This window comes from Alligator sinensis, unplaced genomic scaffold (assembly GCF_000455745.1).
Source record: "Alligator sinensis unplaced genomic scaffold, ASM45574v1 scaffold926_1, whole genome shotgun sequence".
Lineage (NCBI taxonomy): Eukaryota > Metazoa > Chordata > Crocodylia > Alligatoridae > Alligator > Alligator sinensis.
In genome coordinates, this window is record NW_005842679.1 from 456,401 (window position 1) to 475,511 (window position 19,111).

Genomic DNA, 19,111 nt, shown 5'->3' on the forward strand with positions numbered 1-19,111 from the left:
CTTTCTTTTTTTTTCCTCTCATTAGGGTTTTTGTGAAAAAAGCATCCCCCTGGTGTCTAAGCATTACTATTCCTACATTTGGAATGTACTTAACAATTTGTGTAGTCATTTATGAAAAGTGCATGAAAAATGCTACCAAAAGCCAGAATGGTGGCAAGTTTTCCCAACTTTGAACAGATGTAAATTACTACCCAAATCAGGCCTGAACTACTGTTTGAGCCATTACTCTTTGTCATAAAACAATATGTACTTATATTACATTAGCAGCCTGCATTTAACATTTGATCGGTAAATAATAGAGCCTTTTGCAACTGGGTCATGATACACCCTATCCAAACTGAGGATTTTTCAGTAACTATTTATAAAGTGGTCTATGCACACACATGCACCATAAGTGCAAGAAGGGCATTCTCTTGGGATGAAGTTGCAAGTTACAGTTAGACCATACTAAATCTGTGTAATGTTAAGTGGTGTTAAAGTTAGAATGTGTTGTGAGCACTTGCATGTTAAGGAGTAATACTGTGTCTTGCTTGCACACCTCTGACTTGCTACCAGAGGGCTGATGAGTAGGAGCATGGCTAGGAACCAGGACACCTGGGCTCCATCCCTGTTCTGGCAGGAGAGGAAGGGGACAGGGATCAGGGATCCTCAAGGATTGCAAATTGCTTGTTTTATCTCCATGGAGCTGACCAAAGTTACCCTAACATGAGCTAAGTAGCACAGCCCAGAGTTAACTCTTGCCTCAAGTGGTATAAATTTGAGATGCTCAGAGGGGACTTAGAATGAGTTAGTGAGCCTTAATGTATGAACACTGGCATTTTATGTGCCTTTAGAGTGGTCTAAGTGTAACATGTAACTTCATCCTTGATTGTTCATGGCTGTGTCATGAAAGGAAGGAAGTGAGGAAGTCATGTGAGTCAGCTGAAGAGAAGAAAAAAAGACAAATTTGGTGGGACTAAAATACCCAGTGGTTGGGAGGAGGAGAAAGGTAGGTGGGAAGAGAGCAACTTTGGTGTTATAGAGAGAGACAGATATAGTCTCATTCGACCTTAGAACAAATTTGAGGGTTTTTTTCCTGGTCAGTCTATCATGACATTCTTTACCGGGGTGAATTTGTCTTGCAGATGGAGGAATTGACTGAAGGCATTCGATGGGCCTTTGTTGATATGTTGGAAAAGGAAAATGACTGGATGGACTTGGAGACAAAGAGGAAAGCTTATGAAAAGGTGAGGATTCATTGGGAAAAACTAAACTGCTTGGTGCAATCCCACTCCATTGAGGTGAAGTGAAATTTTGTCATTGGATTTCATAGACTTCATAGACATTAGGGGCTGGAAGGGACCTTGTGAGATTGAGTCCAGCCCCCAAATTTTGGGGGGGGATTTATTGGGACTAGAATTTTTATTTAGTCTTCATTTACTAATTTATCTGAGAATTTACATAGGCAATCTGTTGGCTTGATGCTGAGTAACCGGATTTTCTGTCAAGTTCTGTTTATTTTGTTGCCTCATTCTCTCTATTCCTTTTATATCTTGCATTGTGACTGACATATAGATTGTGAGTTCAGGGTGAGAGCAGCTGTCTTTGTTACTTATCAAAGTGCTTTCACAATGGGGTTCTTAGGTACTACCATAATCCAAATGCATAACACTAATGTAAAACAGCAACAGGAATTTAGGATGTTCAGTGCTGAGTGCTTTGTAGAATGAGGCTCCAACCTATCATTGGGCATTTGAACAGTCAATGTCTGGCACCTTGTCTACTGTCATTATTGAGGGTCTGTCTCTGAAAGTAGTACTTCCAAAAGTGATGTTACTATTGTAGCCAGCCAGCAGTGTCCAAATGCAGTGCATCATTTATGAAAGCATCATTATTAAGGAGGAGTCTTCCACTCATGATGGTTTATGAACTGTGTGATTACAGATGAAACAGATGTGAGCAAGAACTGCAGGTTTCCTACAACTGCCACTTCATGCCTCAGTTTCTTTTGTGAAGGGGCCTGGGAAGTAAGCTCATCCAAGCATAGCAAAGCACACAGAGCAATGGTTGCAATGGACTAAGGACAGGGCATTCCACCTTATTGGTCAAAATTCAGTTAGAAATCATCATCTCTAAACAGAATTGCATTCAAATGCAACTGACTGTTGTTTCCATCTTGTATGGTTGAACAAAAATAATAGTTTTTTGATGAAAAAATAGCAGGCTTCAAAACTTTTTGATGATTCAGATGAAAAGGCTGCTTAAGTCATTTTATCTTAGGAAACTTCAATTCAGCGTGCAACTTGCTTAAATTGTGCTTCATGATACCTTTTGCAAGAACTAATTAGAAACATAGAGAGGGATGAGTGAATCACTCAAAGCCGTGAAGGCAGATCTTAACTAACCTGATGGTAAGTGGAGCACATTGCTTTGGAACCACCAATTATCAACACTTTTTGTTCACTTTCTTAACAAGCCTTTGAAAGTAGTGATCTTAGTTCAGTAAAGATATTTGCTTATCTTGAAGTGGGCTAATGCAATTTTTCGCCTTTTTAAAATGACAGAAGCTTTTATATCATTTTCCCCACCACTACATTTTCTTTAATCCCTTAGAGTTTGCCTTATTTCCCATTTCATTGTATCTCTGGCATTTCTGCTCTTTGCTTTTTATCAGATGAAACAGCAGGCAGAAGAGTAGAGACAATAGAAGCACCTGGTAGAAGAATTGGAAAGTTCATGAGGGAAAAAAAAGTCCATTGTGCTACCGTGGTTAGCAAAAAAAAGCCCGTTGTGCTACTGTGGTTAAGGTGCACCACAGTACCAAGAGAACGAAATTCCTAGCATCATGGCAGGCTGCCTTTGACTCTCCAGCCTGAATGACTAGATAACTGTTTACAGCTTGGTCAATGGAGTCAATGGCTTTTCACATGAGCAGGGGTTGAACTTATTCCTCCAGAACCATAGTGAGACACATCAACTGCTCTGCCACCACTCGCCTAGAATATTATTACAGAGCACATTTTTTTAATAGAATAGTAATAATATATTCATGTTTGGCATCTTGTGTGGTTTCACCAGGTCAGACATAATAGATGTTGTATGACGTACAAAGTAAAAAGATCTGATATAATAGTGCATGTGTGTATTGTGTGTGTGCATGTGCCTGGTTGGAGGTGTTTCTAGAAAGAAAAAAGCCAGATGCTACGTATCTCAAATCCATTTATTCCAAGAATATTTTAAATAACACTTATGAAATAACATATCACACCAAACAGTAATATAATATATTTAAAATTAAGGCCAAAAATATCAGCTCGATGTGAGTATTGACAGAAAAACTAAGGTACCTCCTGATAAAACATTATCTTCTTACTAAAAAAGGGATGCTTGGAGCAAGAGATTCTGGGAGCAAGGTGAGTTTCTAGGAGTGTTCAAATCTTACAATTGTAGGTTTATATTCAAATTTACACATAAAGCCTAACTTCCCTGTTTGGAAAAGTATGAAGAATAGAGACTTAGTTTTATGGGAATATGGATGGCTTTTTATATGTGGACTCTTGGTGTGTATTATAGTATTTTTCTTGATACATTCTGGTCTGTGCTAAGAACTTTGGCTGAACATGTTATAAATACACAATTTATAGAAATGTGAGATTTACTGTGTGGCAGAGCCCAAAAATTTTAATGAGCAGATAACCTTGTTTTATTAAAGCATGACCAATAGTACCCATTATACCATCAACTCTTTTTTCACTTTAATAAAATAACATATTAAACAAAAAGCTTGGGATTTTACCTGTATTTAGTTATCGGCTCAATGCACAAAATATTCATCTGTTTGTCTATCGTTGTCTCCTGCTTCCATAGTAGCAATGCAATCCAGTTAGTTTGAATTAGTGTTTGAAATGTGGAATATCAGCAGCAAGTGATGGGGATCTCTCAGGTATCAATTGCAAACATAATGCCCGGCATTATGACAGAGGGAACTGTAACCCTGGGTGTTCCCTCCTTAAGATGAAAGACTGGAAGGAATGACTGGATCTCACTAGCCTGACCTTCTGTTTAATACAGACCGTACAATTTTAGTGAATTACACCTTCACTGAACCCAATTGCAGGTAAAGTAATTGTTCTAACTTCTTATGGTACTTAAAGATCACAGGATATTTTTATTAAAATATGATTGCTTGATTAAAGACCACTTTCAGGTTTGGGTGATGAATTCTGTTTATTTGTATTGCCAGCACAGTTCCATTTGATTTTGGTATTCATTCCCTGTGTCTAATAGATGATGATAATACCTAGCTCTTCTACTGCATTTATCTGAATCCAAGACCACTCTGAATTTGAAATTATATACATGGAAAATTTATATACAACAATTAGATGATATACATGGAAAATGCATAAATTTGTTCTAATTGTCCATGTATAGAATCTCATTACTGGAGGGTCATCTAAAATTTATCCCCCTTCCACTGCTGCAGTGGGGAAAGCAGTGGTAGGGGTGAGGGAGTGAAGGGGCAGATAGTGGAGAGGTAGTAAGGGAGCAGGCAGTAGAGGGGAGGTGGTAGAGGGGCAGGAGGTGGTGGGAAAGGCAGTTTTGAGGCAGGCAGTGGGGGAATCAAGCAGCCTGACCCCTGCCCTTTGCCCACAGCCATACCTTTCCCTCTGCTGCCAGCTCCCTGACACCTGCCTCCCCACCCCTCTGAGTTGCTGCCACTGCATGAACTGTTCCAAGGTTGGGAGGGGGTGGAATAGGGGGTGGGACATACAAAACATGCCCCAGATTGGAGCATACCCAGAGCCTGATGGAGGGTAAGTGGATGAGAGATTCAGGGGGGCATGTGTAGGGACAGAAACTATGGGGGTTGTGGGTAGCAGGAGGGCAGAGGTTGTAAAGAGGGGCAGAAGTAGCAGGGGCAGAGAGCTGTGGGTGGTGTTTAGAGCCAAAGCCACAGCAGCTGCCTGCCCACATACCATGTCATACTTAAATCTAAGATGAGGGTTTTTTTCCCCTTGGTTAAATGGGGAAAATCCCTTGTCTGGAAATTGCATAGATGTGGTACTTTTCTCATCCACAGCTCTGAAAGCTACAGCAGAGGTCAAGCCTGGACCCCATTTTACAGATGGGAACAGAGAGGTGAAGAGCCTTAGACAGAAGTCACCCAGGGGCCCAGATGAGTGCTCTGTGTTCTTTGCTGTGCTGCAACCCATAATGATACATCGTTCAGTGTTCCTGGTGCAGATAAACAGCTAAATAACAGCTATTTCCAGAGTTTTACTCTGGAAATGGCTGTTTTTTACATATCTAGCTTTTCTATATGTAGTTTGTTTAGCTAACTCTTGGAGTCTGCAAGGCACTTTGGGATGAAAGGAGCCATAGAAATGAAGTTATTTTCAACAGTTCTATTTCTGTAGGTCAGTTTTCTATGTCATTTAATACTTCTTTAGTCCATGGGGAGTTTGGTCGCTAGCAGGCTTATTCCTTTATTGGGAAATAAGTACAGTATTAGGGCCTTGTAGAAGCTGGAGGTTGTGATTTTGTTCATGGAAAATGTTTTTAGGAAACTAACATGTTTGGCAGGTGCTGTGAACTTCATGAGCTTAATATACCTTTACATTTTTGTGATTCCACAAGAGACTTGACAGGCTGCAGAGCACTTCAGAGAGGGTAACTGCAGATCCTACTTTTGCTAGGGAGTCTCAGTTCTGCTAGTTTCCACCTTTTTTACTGCTGTTTGATATTTGGGTGATACCCTGTCACTCCTCTTATAAACCTGACCCAGAACACGGTGGCAGTCCTTTCTGGGGGACTGACCTGCACCTCAGTGAAGTCAACAGAACGACTGCCATTGACCTCAGGGAGCTTTGGATCAGATCCCTACGATAGGACCAGGGCTGTAGATTTGCTTTAGTAGAGCAGTCAGTTCATTCTAAAGGTTGAAATGTTTCACAATATGAGACCAGTCAGGTGACCTTATTACTATCCTAGAAAGTTGTTTGAGCTGGAGCTTCATCCTGATAGAGACCATATATTCCATTGTCCTTGCTACATCTGATAAGCTCAAACTCCATTATATATTGACCATTTTAGCAAGTGTGAGCTTATGTGGCTTTCTGAACAATTTCCTTGCCTCTGTGTGCTCTGTAATTTCATTTTTTTCTCTCTGGATATTTTGGAATTTAGGTGTGTTTCTTTCCCTCTGGAATAAGATAAAATAATCCAGATAAACTCTTTTAATCATTTCAAAACCTGAGGCTGGAGATATAAATCTAAACCAGCCCCATGGAAAACACCTTACACAGAAAGCAGATTCTAATATGCAGTTCTCTGTTAACTCTCTGGATGGAGCTCATGCTGCTTCCAAAGACTTGAGTGAAGCCAGAGAATGATATTTGGCACTATGCTTTCCTATACTGTTTTCTTCTTCTTCTCTGTTCAAGTCTTACTTTATTATACTCTATTTGGCTATAGTCAGAGATTGTGTAAGCTGTGCCTGTTAATCCTTTGAATCGTAGAAGGAGACACCTGATTTTTTTTTTTTTACTGACTTTACGTCCTACTCTAAATTTTTCAATTTCATATTGTGAAGCTCATTATGCTTTGTCTGCCCTTTAAGTTCCACTAAATTATTCAGATGAGTGCGGCTCCAAGGGTGCGCTTAGCACTATTCTTTAGGCATGTGCCGGATGCATTATGTCAGCCATCCAGAAAGATACCTCATCGATAGCTCTCGCACTGGCCCAGCTGTGAGTCACTTTGTAGCCATTGAGAAAGCTGGCAAATATGATGCATGTTGGGGCTGGGGCTGAGAAGGGGGAGAAATCTAACAAGTCTTCTAACGTTGAGCATGCAGATACTAGACTGTTATATCACCCAAATTGTACTGACAGCCGCCTTCTGTTAGGGCGTACCTGTAGAGAAAGGAGGGAACCTAAGACTGAAATTACATTGACATGCTTCTTGCAATCAGAATCTTAATTTTTTATATGGTAATTTACTGTTGCTGCTTTGAAAAGAAAAATGCATTGGCAAATCACTGAAAGGAATAAATTGTAATTCTGCTGTGAGGATGGACTAAATTAGTTTATTAATTACTTTTTGTTTTTTCTGAAAAGGCCCTTGTATTACAGCTGAATTGGGGTCTTGAAGGAGAGATTAAGATCTATGTGACAGAAACATGTTTTCAAGCTGCTTGCAAATTTGCTGGAAAATATTTTGCATCTTAAGGAGTTGCTTTGCTAGTTTGCAGGACCATTTTTTTTATTGTTAAGTATGAATGACCAGGCACAGGATCCTGTGTTTGGGTAATAATATGTTTTTTGTAACACTGTTAAACTTTCTAGGTCACAGAGCATGAATCCCAAGGTCGCTGTGCATTAATTTTTTGTCCAGTTTATTTGGCTGCTGCCTAGTTTTATTTCTCTTTAAGTCTTTTTTTTTTTTTTTTTTGCAATATTTGTTTGAAGTCTCACCTCCCCAAGTGTGAAAAAAGATACAGCAGAACCAAAGAAAAATACAAACATAATGTGTGTCTTTTGTCTTAGTCTTGTGCAATGAGTGTGGGCTCAGGATATATTACCTGGATCTTGCTCCTACTGCAGTCAATTGCAAAAGTTGCCTTCAGTTTTAAGGTGCAGCATAGGTCAAAAGCCTTTACAAAGTAAATATAATTTAGGGCTAATCTGTACTAGAAAAGAAAACCCCTATTTAAAAAGTCCTTCTAAGCATGGCTTTTATTTTAAGCACACAGATAGTCCCATGTCATCAGTCAGGCTGCTTATGTGCTTAAAATTAAGTCATGCCTAAGCAATGTATTGCATGCCAGTTAAACTGTTTTAGCTGCACCAATTGTTTTGAATATAGGCTTCCTAGTCAGTGAAAAAAGGCATAATTGTTCTGAAACTGTTTAAAGCTTGTCTCTACAAGTGCCCATCCTAAGCTTATTCCCCACACTGCAAACAAAGTAATTTGTATTATAAAAAAAATGCAAAAGTACGTTTGCAGATATAACCAACCCTGGCCTTCAACCCAGTAGCTGAAGTGGAAAAAGATTGGCCATTCAAAACAAAGCTAACAAAGAAACAAAAAACTGCCAAAACCTTTCAGTATGTTGGAAAGTGGAGGCTTTGGATAGAACATGAATGGGAGTCCTTAAACTGAAGGTACTTAACCCCTTCCAGCATTTTCTTTTATGTTGTTTTTTTTTACCACCTACAAAGCAAAACACTTAAAAAATCTTAAGATTCCTTTAGAAACATTAATACATTATGCCATGTTTAGGCCTGTTGACTAACAGCCTTCTTCGCAAAACTAGGAACCAATGGCAGATAGACACATGGTTCCCATTGAAAGTCAGCAGGAGTTAGGTATCAGGTTCCCAGTTTTACTTTTGGAAACTTTTGAATTCAGATCTTACTCCCAGTTTGTGCTTTTAAACACCAGGCAGTTCTTCTTCTTCCTATAGTGGAAGTTCAGTTCTGCCTGATCTTTTGTTTCCGTGGAACATTCTGAAACTTCTGTAGTCAAGTGTCACGGAAGTGCTCTGTTTATAGAAATTTGAGATTGAGACCGCACCTGTACTGTAAGAGCCACATCACTGTGGAACCTGATTGCAATATATTAGTCTCTTGATATGGTTAAAACAGCAGTGGGAGGATGCTGAACCACATTTTAATTGTGCTCCCGAACTGTCCTCAAGTCCTCCAGGACATTAATTCTTTATCTCTTAGGGGCTTTGACCTTAGTTTGGGGTTAAAAGCCCAATTGTTAGTTTGATCCATCTGTGGTAATTGGTGAAAATCATTACCATTCTTTGCCTGCTCCATGATGGTGATGTGAGCAGTGGTCCGCAGTAATGAATCCATCACAGATCTATTTGAACTGAAGATGGGAGTTAAGCGAGGCTGCATCATTGCTCCAACACTCTTCTTGATATTCCTTATTGTGATGCTGACCACCAACAAGCCTCCAATGTGGAGCTAAACTACCAAACGGATGGCAAGCTATTTAATTTCAACTGTCTCCAGGCCAAAATCAAGACCACCCTGACCTCAGTCAATGACGGGGATCCTGGTTTTCTCTGTTTAAAAATGGCAAATCCTCTGATTAAAATCATAAATTCCTCTGATTAAAAACCCCAAACTGCACATGTTTCCATGATTAAAATGAAATGCCTCTATATATAGATATATGGATAGATATAGATAGATATACAGATAGATAGGTATCAGCTGAACACAATGTTTTATTGGTATATTTACAATTTGGAAGCCTACCAGTGCCTCAATCACTATAATAAAATAAATTCTAAATACCTATAAATTTTGGTGTTTGATTTTGGGCCTCTCATGATGAAAAATCAGAGCTCCCCCTGCCTGCTTCATCCAGCTGTGGCTGTCCTCCGCACTGCTTTGTGGTGCTGAGCAGCACTGATATGCTGGTGCCCTGCCCATGCCATTGCCCCTTACTCCTGACCCACAGCCCCGCCAGCCCTGCTGGTGTCCCTCACTCCCCATCCACAGCCTGCCAAGCTCTGCTGGTGTCCCTCACTTCCCACCCACAGCCTCCCGCCCCCCAGCCCTGCCGGGGGTGGTCCCCAGCTGCTGGGGATATAGGGCCAGGGACCCAGGTCCACAGCCCCTGCCTGAGCCTCAGCTACCATCCATAGGAGGCAACAGCTGCTGCAGGGGAGCGGAGCGTGGAGCCCGTCTTCCCTGCCCCACAGCTGGCATGGCCAGAGCAGACCTGGTGGGAGTGGAGATGGATATGGGATACTTGTTGCAGGTCTGGGCTTCCCCATCCTGCTGCCCTCCCCCCAAGGCCTCTGCAGCCCAGCGGATGAGACCTGGTGTGGCAGGACAGAGTGGTGCTGGGTGGGGAAGCTCAGTGCCACTGCTGGGAGCCCCATGCTGCCATTGTGAGGTGCCCCCTGCCCACCCAGCAGCAGCAAGGAGCAAAACTCTGCGCTGTCACCCCTGCTGTTGCCGGGTGGGCAGGTGGAGCTTTGCCAGGCGGTGTGGGGCTTGTGGCAGTGGCACCGAACTTCCCCATTCTGCTCTGCCCTGCTGTGCTGGGTCCTGCCCACATGGGCTGCAGAGGCCCTGAGGGGAGAACATCAGGGTGGGGATCCCTGAACCCACCCCCACCCTGTGCACAAATCTGGGGGGCATGTGGCCCTCATGGCCCTTCCCGGGAGTGCAAGCAGTTGCAGCTGCCACTCCCCAGATGAGCCACCTAGAGCTCTATCCGGCTCCCTGCTGGGGCCCTGCAGCTGTGTATTTGAGCTCCACACCAAGCCCCATGCACCCCCCCTGGCTGGGCAACATCCCTAGCCCCACCCCTGCCCAGTTCCCTCCCTCACTATAGGGGACTCAATCCCTGCCCCCCCAGGCCAGACTTACTTGTGGGAGCTGCTCTCCAGGTTGCCTGGCGGCCATGTGCATGTGTATGTGCGCACATGCACATGGTGTCCCCTGCCTGAGTACCCTCTTCTTGCTTCCCCTAGCCCCTTATAGGCTGGAACTCTGCCAGCCTGCAAGGGGAAACCCATCATTTCCTGTGTTTTTCTCCTTTAAAAGAGGAAAACTGGGTTTTTCTTCTTAACATGAGAAAATCTGGGTTTTACTACATTTTTCCGTGGCAAATAGAAAACCTGGATCCCTGAACCTAGAGCTTTAGTATGCTGATGATGCTGTAGGAATCAGACTTTCAGGCAATCATCTACATCTTTACTGAGGCATACAAGAAAATGGGACTGATGCTTAACATTCAGAAGACTAAGGTCTGCCTTCAACAAGCTATTAATGAGCAGTCTCCAGCTTCAGTAATTCAGATTTATGGTAAGACTCTGGAAAACATTGAGCATTTTCTGTACTGTGGAAGCCATCTCTCACAGAAGGCTGACATCAGGAAGAAATCCAATGTCACCTTAAAAATGCAAGCGCAGTCTTCATATGCCTGAGGAAATGGGTATTCGAAGATTGCAAAACCGGATCCAGAACCAAGCTCATGGTTTAGTAAGCAGTTGTGATCCCCACCTTACTGTACATAGCTGAGACATGGACAATGTACAGGAGACACTTCAAGTCACTGGAAAAGTATCATCAATGCTACCTGTGGAAGATCCTTTGAATCTAGTGGGAAGACATGCACAAACATTAGCGCCCTCTTGCCAGCAAACACCATGAGAATCGAGGTAATGATGATCCAGCATCAATTTCGCTGGGCTGGCCACATCATCTGGGTGTCTGATTCCAGACTCCCGAAGCAAGCAGGTTTTATTTGCCCAGCTCAGTCAAGGCATATACTCAAGAGGAGTGGAAAGAAAGCGCTTCAAGGACATCCTCAAGATCAACTTGAAAAAATGTAACATCAACATAAACTCATGGCAGACTGTTGCGCAGGACTGCCCCAAATGGAGGAAGTGTCCACTGCAAGGATCTCAGTATTTTGAAACCTTAAAACGACAAGAGATGGAAAAGTGGGAGCAGCCAAAACAGCATGTCACAGACTAAATCAAGAATCCAGAGCCCTCCACCCCACATGGAAACATGTACCCAAATTGCAACAGAGTCTTTTGATCATGGATAAGCCTCGACAGCAATCTCCAGACCCACAGATAAAGCAATCATGGAAGGCAATCGTTCTCGACTGTGAGGGATTGCCAATGATGATGGTAATTGCATTTCTATGAGGACCATGATCCCATGTGTAAATGCTGCAACCCCCAAGATGGGGCAGGGAGGGTCATGACCTTATTCTTTACATCTGATGAAGTAGACTGTTGCCTATGAAAGGTCATGCCTCTCTAAAACAGGTAGTCTCCTACCATCTTCCTGACCCCTACTTTGAGAGCCATTGCTCTGAGATAAGCACTTTATGCCATTCAGTTCAGTTGTTCTTACAGGGTGGCTAGTCCATTTCATGCTATGTTCATGAATATCAATAGTATAACTAGGGATGCACAAGACGGGTACCTGTCCTGAGCACTAAGTTAGGAGGAGAACTGGAATCATCTTCCCAGCCCTTCAGAGTCCTGGCAGCATGCCCATGCTGGGAACTCCAAAACAGTTCCTGGCTGCAGCTGCTTTAAGGGCAGTACCCAAGGTGGGTAGACTACATGCAGCAGCAACAGCTCAGCTGGGACTGTTAGAAGTTCCCGATGTGTGTAAGGCCTTGGTCTCTTGCCCCTGCTCTCAGAACCATGTGCCAACCCCCTCTCCACTCCAACAGGGTTTGCCGCGGACACCAACTCTGCTTGTTATGCCACTGATGAATATATGAAGAGAAGAACATTATATGATGGGTGTAAGGCAGGAAGTGAAGAGAACACTGTATTTATTAGAAGTGATGGAGAAGATTTAGAAAGGTTACTATAATTACCATGCTGGCATTTGGCCAGGGCACTGAGGGTAACTCTTTCCATACATTCTGTGAGGTAGCATTTTGGAAAATGCCAGTGTTAAGGATTACATTTTTCAATTGGCAGATAAAGGGAATGAGATATACTTTCTTTTCAATATGAAAGTATTCTACACATTTTTGCCTTGATTAAACAATATCTTTCAAAAAACAAATTTAATTTAATTTCACTTGCTCAGGAAGATGGGGGTTTTGTGTTCAATAACCATAAGAGATGTTCTTCTTTGGCCTGAGTTGAAACTAATAGCCATGGCATGTTTTCTTATCTCTTATCTGTGGGGTTAGATTTGCTGCTGTCAGCTTCTCCCTTGTTATCTGGCTGCTGCTACTGCTCAGTCAGTTGTACAGGGATGTCAGTTCCATTAATAACCTGAGCACCATGTAGACAGATAGTGGGAAATAGGTGAAGGGAAAGGAAATTGTATTTAACCCTGATCACTCAGCTGTCATTTTTCAGACCTTCACACAACTCCATAAGGCCTGAGTGGGTGTGTGACATCAAAACACTTGTGACAAATTTCATGCTTAAAACTGAAGGAGAGAGACAGACTAGTCTCTCTCCCTCTATATGCACAAACATTCATACTCACTTGTACACAAAACGTACAGGTAAAGCTGAGGATGAATCCAATGCTTTTAGAAGGAGAAAGTCAGGTAAAAGCAGTGATATCCAAATCCAAAACTTACTAAGTCATGTAAAGGGCAAGAAAGCCCTTTTCATTTCTCCAAACCAGAAATTGGTTTAGTTTTAACTCGCATTGTTCTTTCTGTTTCTCTGATGAGTACAACTTTTTTTATAAGGGTATATTTAAGAAAAGGGGATTATTGCCCTCTCCTGCATCTTAACTGATTTTCAGAGCTGGTAGGTCATTTTCCTACATGGAGCAGAATTGATGAGGGCAGGGTAAAGTATCTGCTGAGTATAATTTGTTCAATTGCCAAATGCATGCACTTCTGGCTCCCTTGAGCAGAGGTGATAGCAGGCTGTGTGCAAGAAGAACATTTGAGTAAGACTACTTTACTTCAAGAAGCAACTTTCTTGGGCCTCTGTTTTTTCCAGGACTCGCATATAAGTCTGACAAACCAACTGCTTAAAAAGGCGCTGTCCTGTAGCTCTCTAGACAACAGATCCCAATTGCTTCTGGATTCTTTGTCATTTGCACTTTACACCAGCGGGGCCCCTAACCCCGTTGTTCTCACCCAGGTTGCTGTAGCACAGGCAGCAGTGGCAGCAGCCAGATGGATCTGCTGCACATGCCTCTGCTGCACATGCCTGCACAGGAGCACTTGCCTGCAGCCTTTCCCAATCCAACCTGCTCATGCTTCTCCCAGAAATGGAGACAAATGATGCAAGTGGAATGATGTAGGTCTTGCACATCTCTGCTTTTCGTAGAAGCATTGTGGGGCGTCAGACTGGGAAGGGCTGCAGCAAGAATGAGAACTCCTGCCTGCTTTAGGCATGCAAGGTGGCTCCACCTGGATGTGGTGATGGCAGCAGCACCTGGTTGAGAGCCACCAAGGTAAGCTGAAGCAAAGCATCAGTGATTCTCAACTAGGGTGCCACCAAATTATAAGAAGTTTTGGTAGGTTCCCTGAGTCTAAAAAGGCTGAAAACTGTTGTCCCAATCTAAGGGATGTCTTAGATTTCATCTGTACTTCAAAATTTTGCTGGCATTGCCATGTCAGTACACCTCTAGCTACACCTCCACTCTGTGCATAACTATTCCCACAGAAGAGTGCTTTAGCCACATTGGCTAATGCCGTTCAAGGACATTGTGTAACTGTGCCTTAGAAGGGAACCCTTTGCTCACATGTGCTGTGTCTCCACTAGGGGGAATGATGCCGACAGAATGATATTGGTACAGCTAAACAACTGTAATGTAGTCGAGCCCTTATGTTACATGGTCTGGGAAAGGTGGCTTGCCTATTAACCTTCCTTTTGTTTAGCTGTTCTGCAATGAAAAAGAAGCTGAGAATTGTCTTATGCCACCTTGACAAAAAGAGTGTTTCCAACTCACATGTTGCTCTTCTTGAGTCTGTAGGTATAGTCATTATATGGCAGCTCATTCTTTCTCTGGAGAATTTTATACTGGGTGCTTATTTATCTGCTCCTAATGTGCACCATCAGCACCTGGCACAGTAACAGGATCAGTCCTTTGGTGTGGATTCTGGTTTGTTAGTTCATTCACCCAAAAGGGATAATTGCTTGTATTAGGACTTGTCCAGTTAAAAACATCACTCTTTTTGGTGATGAAGACAAGTTTAAACATGGCTTGATCAGCTAATGGAAGAAGACCAGTCATAGTCAAAGAGGTATGTTGCATATTTCAGACTATGGTGGGGAAGTGCATAGACACTAATGGCAGCTAGGTGCACAACTCCCCTTGACTTTCAATGAGAGTCACATTCCTAACATCTGTTTATGCTTTGGAAAATGTCCACCTCCAGTTGACCAGCTGCTTTGGTATTTAACTGCATGCCTTGTTTAACTTAAGAGTGAAATGTAAGATATACATTACAGGCCCAATTTTGCAATTTGCATGTGCTTTTGAGTATAGCTGATATTCTCATAATCCTAGCAAGCAGATTTTTTTATATGGAGGTAAACCCTTCAGTAGCAGGAAAATGTTCAGTTTGGGAGTTATTTTCTATCTCTTTTGCAGATAAGATCTTTTTCAGTTCCAAAGTTAACTCTGCTGCAACTTTGGGTGAATCAATTCCTAGAGGACAAGGAAATATGAAGGTACAGGCAGAGTCTTCTCTGTTTGTATTTAAGTCCATGATTCCCACAGAGGTTTGGGGGCAGTGTTTCTTAGCCTTTTTAGACATGAGTGCCTCAGAAAATGCCAGCTCTTCATTTTTGAAAAATAAGAGCAGTTTTCTTGTTGCAAACAACTCAAAGACCACAATAAGTCAGGATGTTTGTAACATTATGGATTCCTCTGTGAAAACTTGGAGTTTATCTTGTGAATCATGTTTGCACACCCAGCACTGCTAACTTTTGAGTGATACCCCTAGCAATGAAAGGGTCTCAAGTCGCCCAAGGTGCTGCATCAGCCTGGTTGAAAATTACTGTTTTGGGGGGTTGCAAGGGCTGGGTTTGGCTTCAGGGCCTTACAAAGACACAGCCCGATGCAGACTGATGGCTTCTATGACTTTGGAGGGACTAGAGCTATAAAGATGATGTGGATTTCAATCATAAACATAGTGAATTTCTATTCCTTTTCCAGGGGAAAATAACCTTGAAAATGTCAGGTAACTATAAACTGATGCAAACAAAAAGCTAAGCTCATAAGACTATATTGCTATGAACTACATATGATTCATAGTCTCTCCCCCCAGCTGCCAAGATAGAAATGCTTCAGGGTTTCATGGAGCTTGGCACCTGACTGTGAGGACATGGACCCACTGCTGCCTTCACCTCCCTCTTTGCTCCCTTTGCCTCTGTGCCCAGATAATGCTGTGTTATGCAGAACCTACAGTTTCCTTTAACACACTGAATTTGCAAAGCCCTGAGGGGCTTTTATGATGTCACTCAATGCAGAGATTTTTGTTAAAGCCGATGTACAAGAGATTGCACAAAAACACGGAGAGAAAATTTGTATAGAGGTGTTCATGTTTCCAGCAATGGGTGGCATGGTAACAATTTGTAGCAGGAGTCAAGTGAGCAGGACTTCTCCTGGTGGCTATTGAGGCTGAGAATAGGTTCGTATTGAAAGGTCCATGTAATGATTACTAGGGTTGTGTGAAATTTCACTGGCAGTTTCGTTTTGACACTGTTTTGACTTGTTTTAAGCTCGAGACAGCAAAATCGAAATGAAACAGAGAACTTTGAAAAAGCCTTGAAATGGAACAAGGCAAGTCAAAACATTTCAGGGGGGGAGAAGTGCTTTCATTATTGACCGTGTAGCTGGCCAGTGACTGTCATCCTTTCCTGAGGTCCCTTCCAACCCCAGCGCTCTGGGGGAAGGATGGAAAAACTGCATAAAAGGCCTGCCCTGCTTTCTGCCTTGGTGTCAGTTGAATGAGGGCACACATTAACACACATACAGCGTTACCCACCCATGTCACGAGTGTTGCCTGTCAGCAGCTAGAGGTGCAGGGCCCCAGAACCCAGACTCCCCCTGCACCTATCTCCTTGACAGCTGGCAGGCTTCGTGGCTGCGGCAGGGGCTCGCCGGCCCCTGGAGTTCACCCCCCTGTGCCCCAAGACAGACACAGTCCCACAAGCACCCATGTCACAAGTTTTGCCTATCTGCAGCCAGAGGTGCAGGGCCCCAGAACCCAGAAGCCCTGCACCTATCTCCTTGAAAGCTGGCAGGCTTCATGGCCTCAGCAGGGGCTAGCAGGCCTGCAGTTTTGACCCCACTGTGGCTTAACACATGTACATGACATGAGTGTTTTCCTTTCAAGATTTTGAGGTGGAGTTTCCCTGAAACCCCTTCACCCATCCCCTGGAAGCTTGGCAGACTTCATGCACTCAGACGGGGCTACCATTCCTGCAAGTTTTGAATCAAAACGAAATTCAAAACGAAATTCAAAACAAAATGCTGTTCCGTCGAAACGTCAAAATGCAAGTGGAAACAGAACGGTGCCATTTCTCACAGCCCTAATGATTACCTCAATATGCTAACTATCAAAAGTCCAATTAAAGGTTGGGGGTGAGGGGTTTAAATAACAAACCCTCCTGAATCAGAATTGAAACAAAAAGTATAAGACTATCTGGCTGACTTCAAAAGGACTAATAAAAAGGTTGCTTGTTAAAATGAAGCATGCCTTTCTGTAGAGCACATCATCATCTACAGGGACTGGGAACATGCTTTTTCAAAGTACCCAAATAACATCAAAACCTAAGTCCTATTGCAGGCATTTAGGCTTCTAAGCACAAGGGCTTAAAAATGTACTGCAGTATAAAAGCTGTTGGGGTGGTGGGGGGAGGTTACTGCACCTTATCTGCTCCGAACTAACTGCCTGTGTACCTACTCTAAATTTGTGGCAAGTACATGTTAAATTGCAGTAATTTTCTCTTCTTTGACTGCTACTGTAGTTTGGCTTCTACCTATCACTGGGTAAGAGCACGGAGATGGGCAGTTATTCTAGAACAGCTGATATGTAATATAGACCTGCCTCCTTTTACTTCACTGTAAATTGTTCCTGTAGCCATGCTGTATTATTACTTAATAAACTTAACCTAGATGGAGCAGGTTCTGTTCTACCTATTGAGCATCTAAGTGAACTTACATACCTAAGTGCAATTCTATTCCAATGTGTTCAAGAACCTGAAAATCAATTCATGCATCTGCTTCTACACACTGTATTCTTATCCTGAGTCACAAAAAAGAAGAAAAGAATCCAGGAAGAGGAGAACCTACTCACCATTTGCATTTAACAGTGTTACAGGGGCTTGAGCCAGGTGGAACAGAATTGCACTCGGGCACTTAATCAATTTATGTGCCTATCAGGCTGTCCTCTCTGGGATTTCCAGAGCACAATGCAGTGTCTTCCATGGCTCCTTCAGGGCTCTACATGTCCACCTTGTCTTTCATAAGAGATTGTGGTAATATTCTTCAATCCAGTTCCTGAATCAGTCATTTGATTTTGTTCATGGATTTTGTCCCTTTTTATATCATACGGTACATAGAAAAGGCTGACATTTCCTTAGCATGTCTGTTTAAATTCTTTGGACTGCACTTTGAAAATCTATTTCACATTTTTAAAGATAAGATTTTTATTTCTGCTGTTTTGTTTTTGCCTGCTACTATTTTGGTCATTGCTTATTGGCAGAAGCCTTAATGTATCACCCTTTAATTGGAGATTTAATGACCTTAGAGAAGCCAAGGTGCATTTGGAAAGGATGTGGCTATTAGTCTGGCACTTTTAAAATAGCAATTATCATCAACATCATCATCCATCATCATCATAATCCACAGGATTTGTGTCACACTTTCTATCAGCTGATCTCAAAGCATTTTACAAAGGAAGGAAGCACCATGATTCCAATTTTATAGATGGGGGAAACTGAGGTAGAAGGCTAGGGAAAACAAGGAAGTTTGCTCAGGGTCACCCTACTGGGTAATGGCAGCCAAGGACTAGAATCCAATTCATTAACCAAAAAAAGGAATAGTAATAGCTGCAGTTAAAAGCTTTTTCAGTCCATTTAAATAGCCCTAACAGCAGAAAAAATATTGCAACTTTGAGGTTAATAAGGTGTATTATAAAACAAGCTATTTAGCATATAGACGTAGGATAAGACTTAAAAAAAAGTACTCAGACTTGTCAGTCTATTCTTGTCAAGGTCAATGGGAGTTTTATTGTTGACTCCAGCGAGGCAAGAGTTTGAACAGACTCGAGCATCTTTTAAAATCCCATTCATACTGATCTACTGCTTTGTGCCTAGTAATGGTTTTATAACATTCATCACTACCTGGGTACTGAAACTTTTTTTTCTTAAATCTTTAACACTCCAATAAAAGTACCTTTAGTTATTGACTTCCAAAATTATACTTCACCCTGGTAACCAGTAGCCAGCCACTGAGATTTAGGATGAATAGCTGAACCTTCATTTTTGCAAGAAAACTCTCTTTCTGTAGATTTGGCTTTATTTATATTGTCACTGACCAAAGTATATGTGAGTTGGATGTACTGGTTCCCAAAATGAGTTGCTGAGCTCTTCTATATTTGGTACTTTTCAGTTCCAAACCTTTTT

The 19,111-nt window shown here is 42.3% G+C and overlaps 1 protein-coding gene across 1 annotated transcript in view; it reads left to right on the forward strand.

The window, feature by feature from the left end:
• PHEX (phosphate regulating endopeptidase homolog X-linked) overlaps positions 1–19,111 on the forward strand; it is a 184,643-nt gene that overhangs the window by 91,517 nt on the left and 74,015 nt on the right. The window contains exon 12 of the mRNA XM_006033924.3: positions 1,125–1,226. Within this exon, the coding sequence (XP_006033986.1) occupies positions 1,125–1,226 (102 nt within the window). The remainder of the gene's footprint in view (positions 1–1,124; positions 1,227–19,111) is intronic.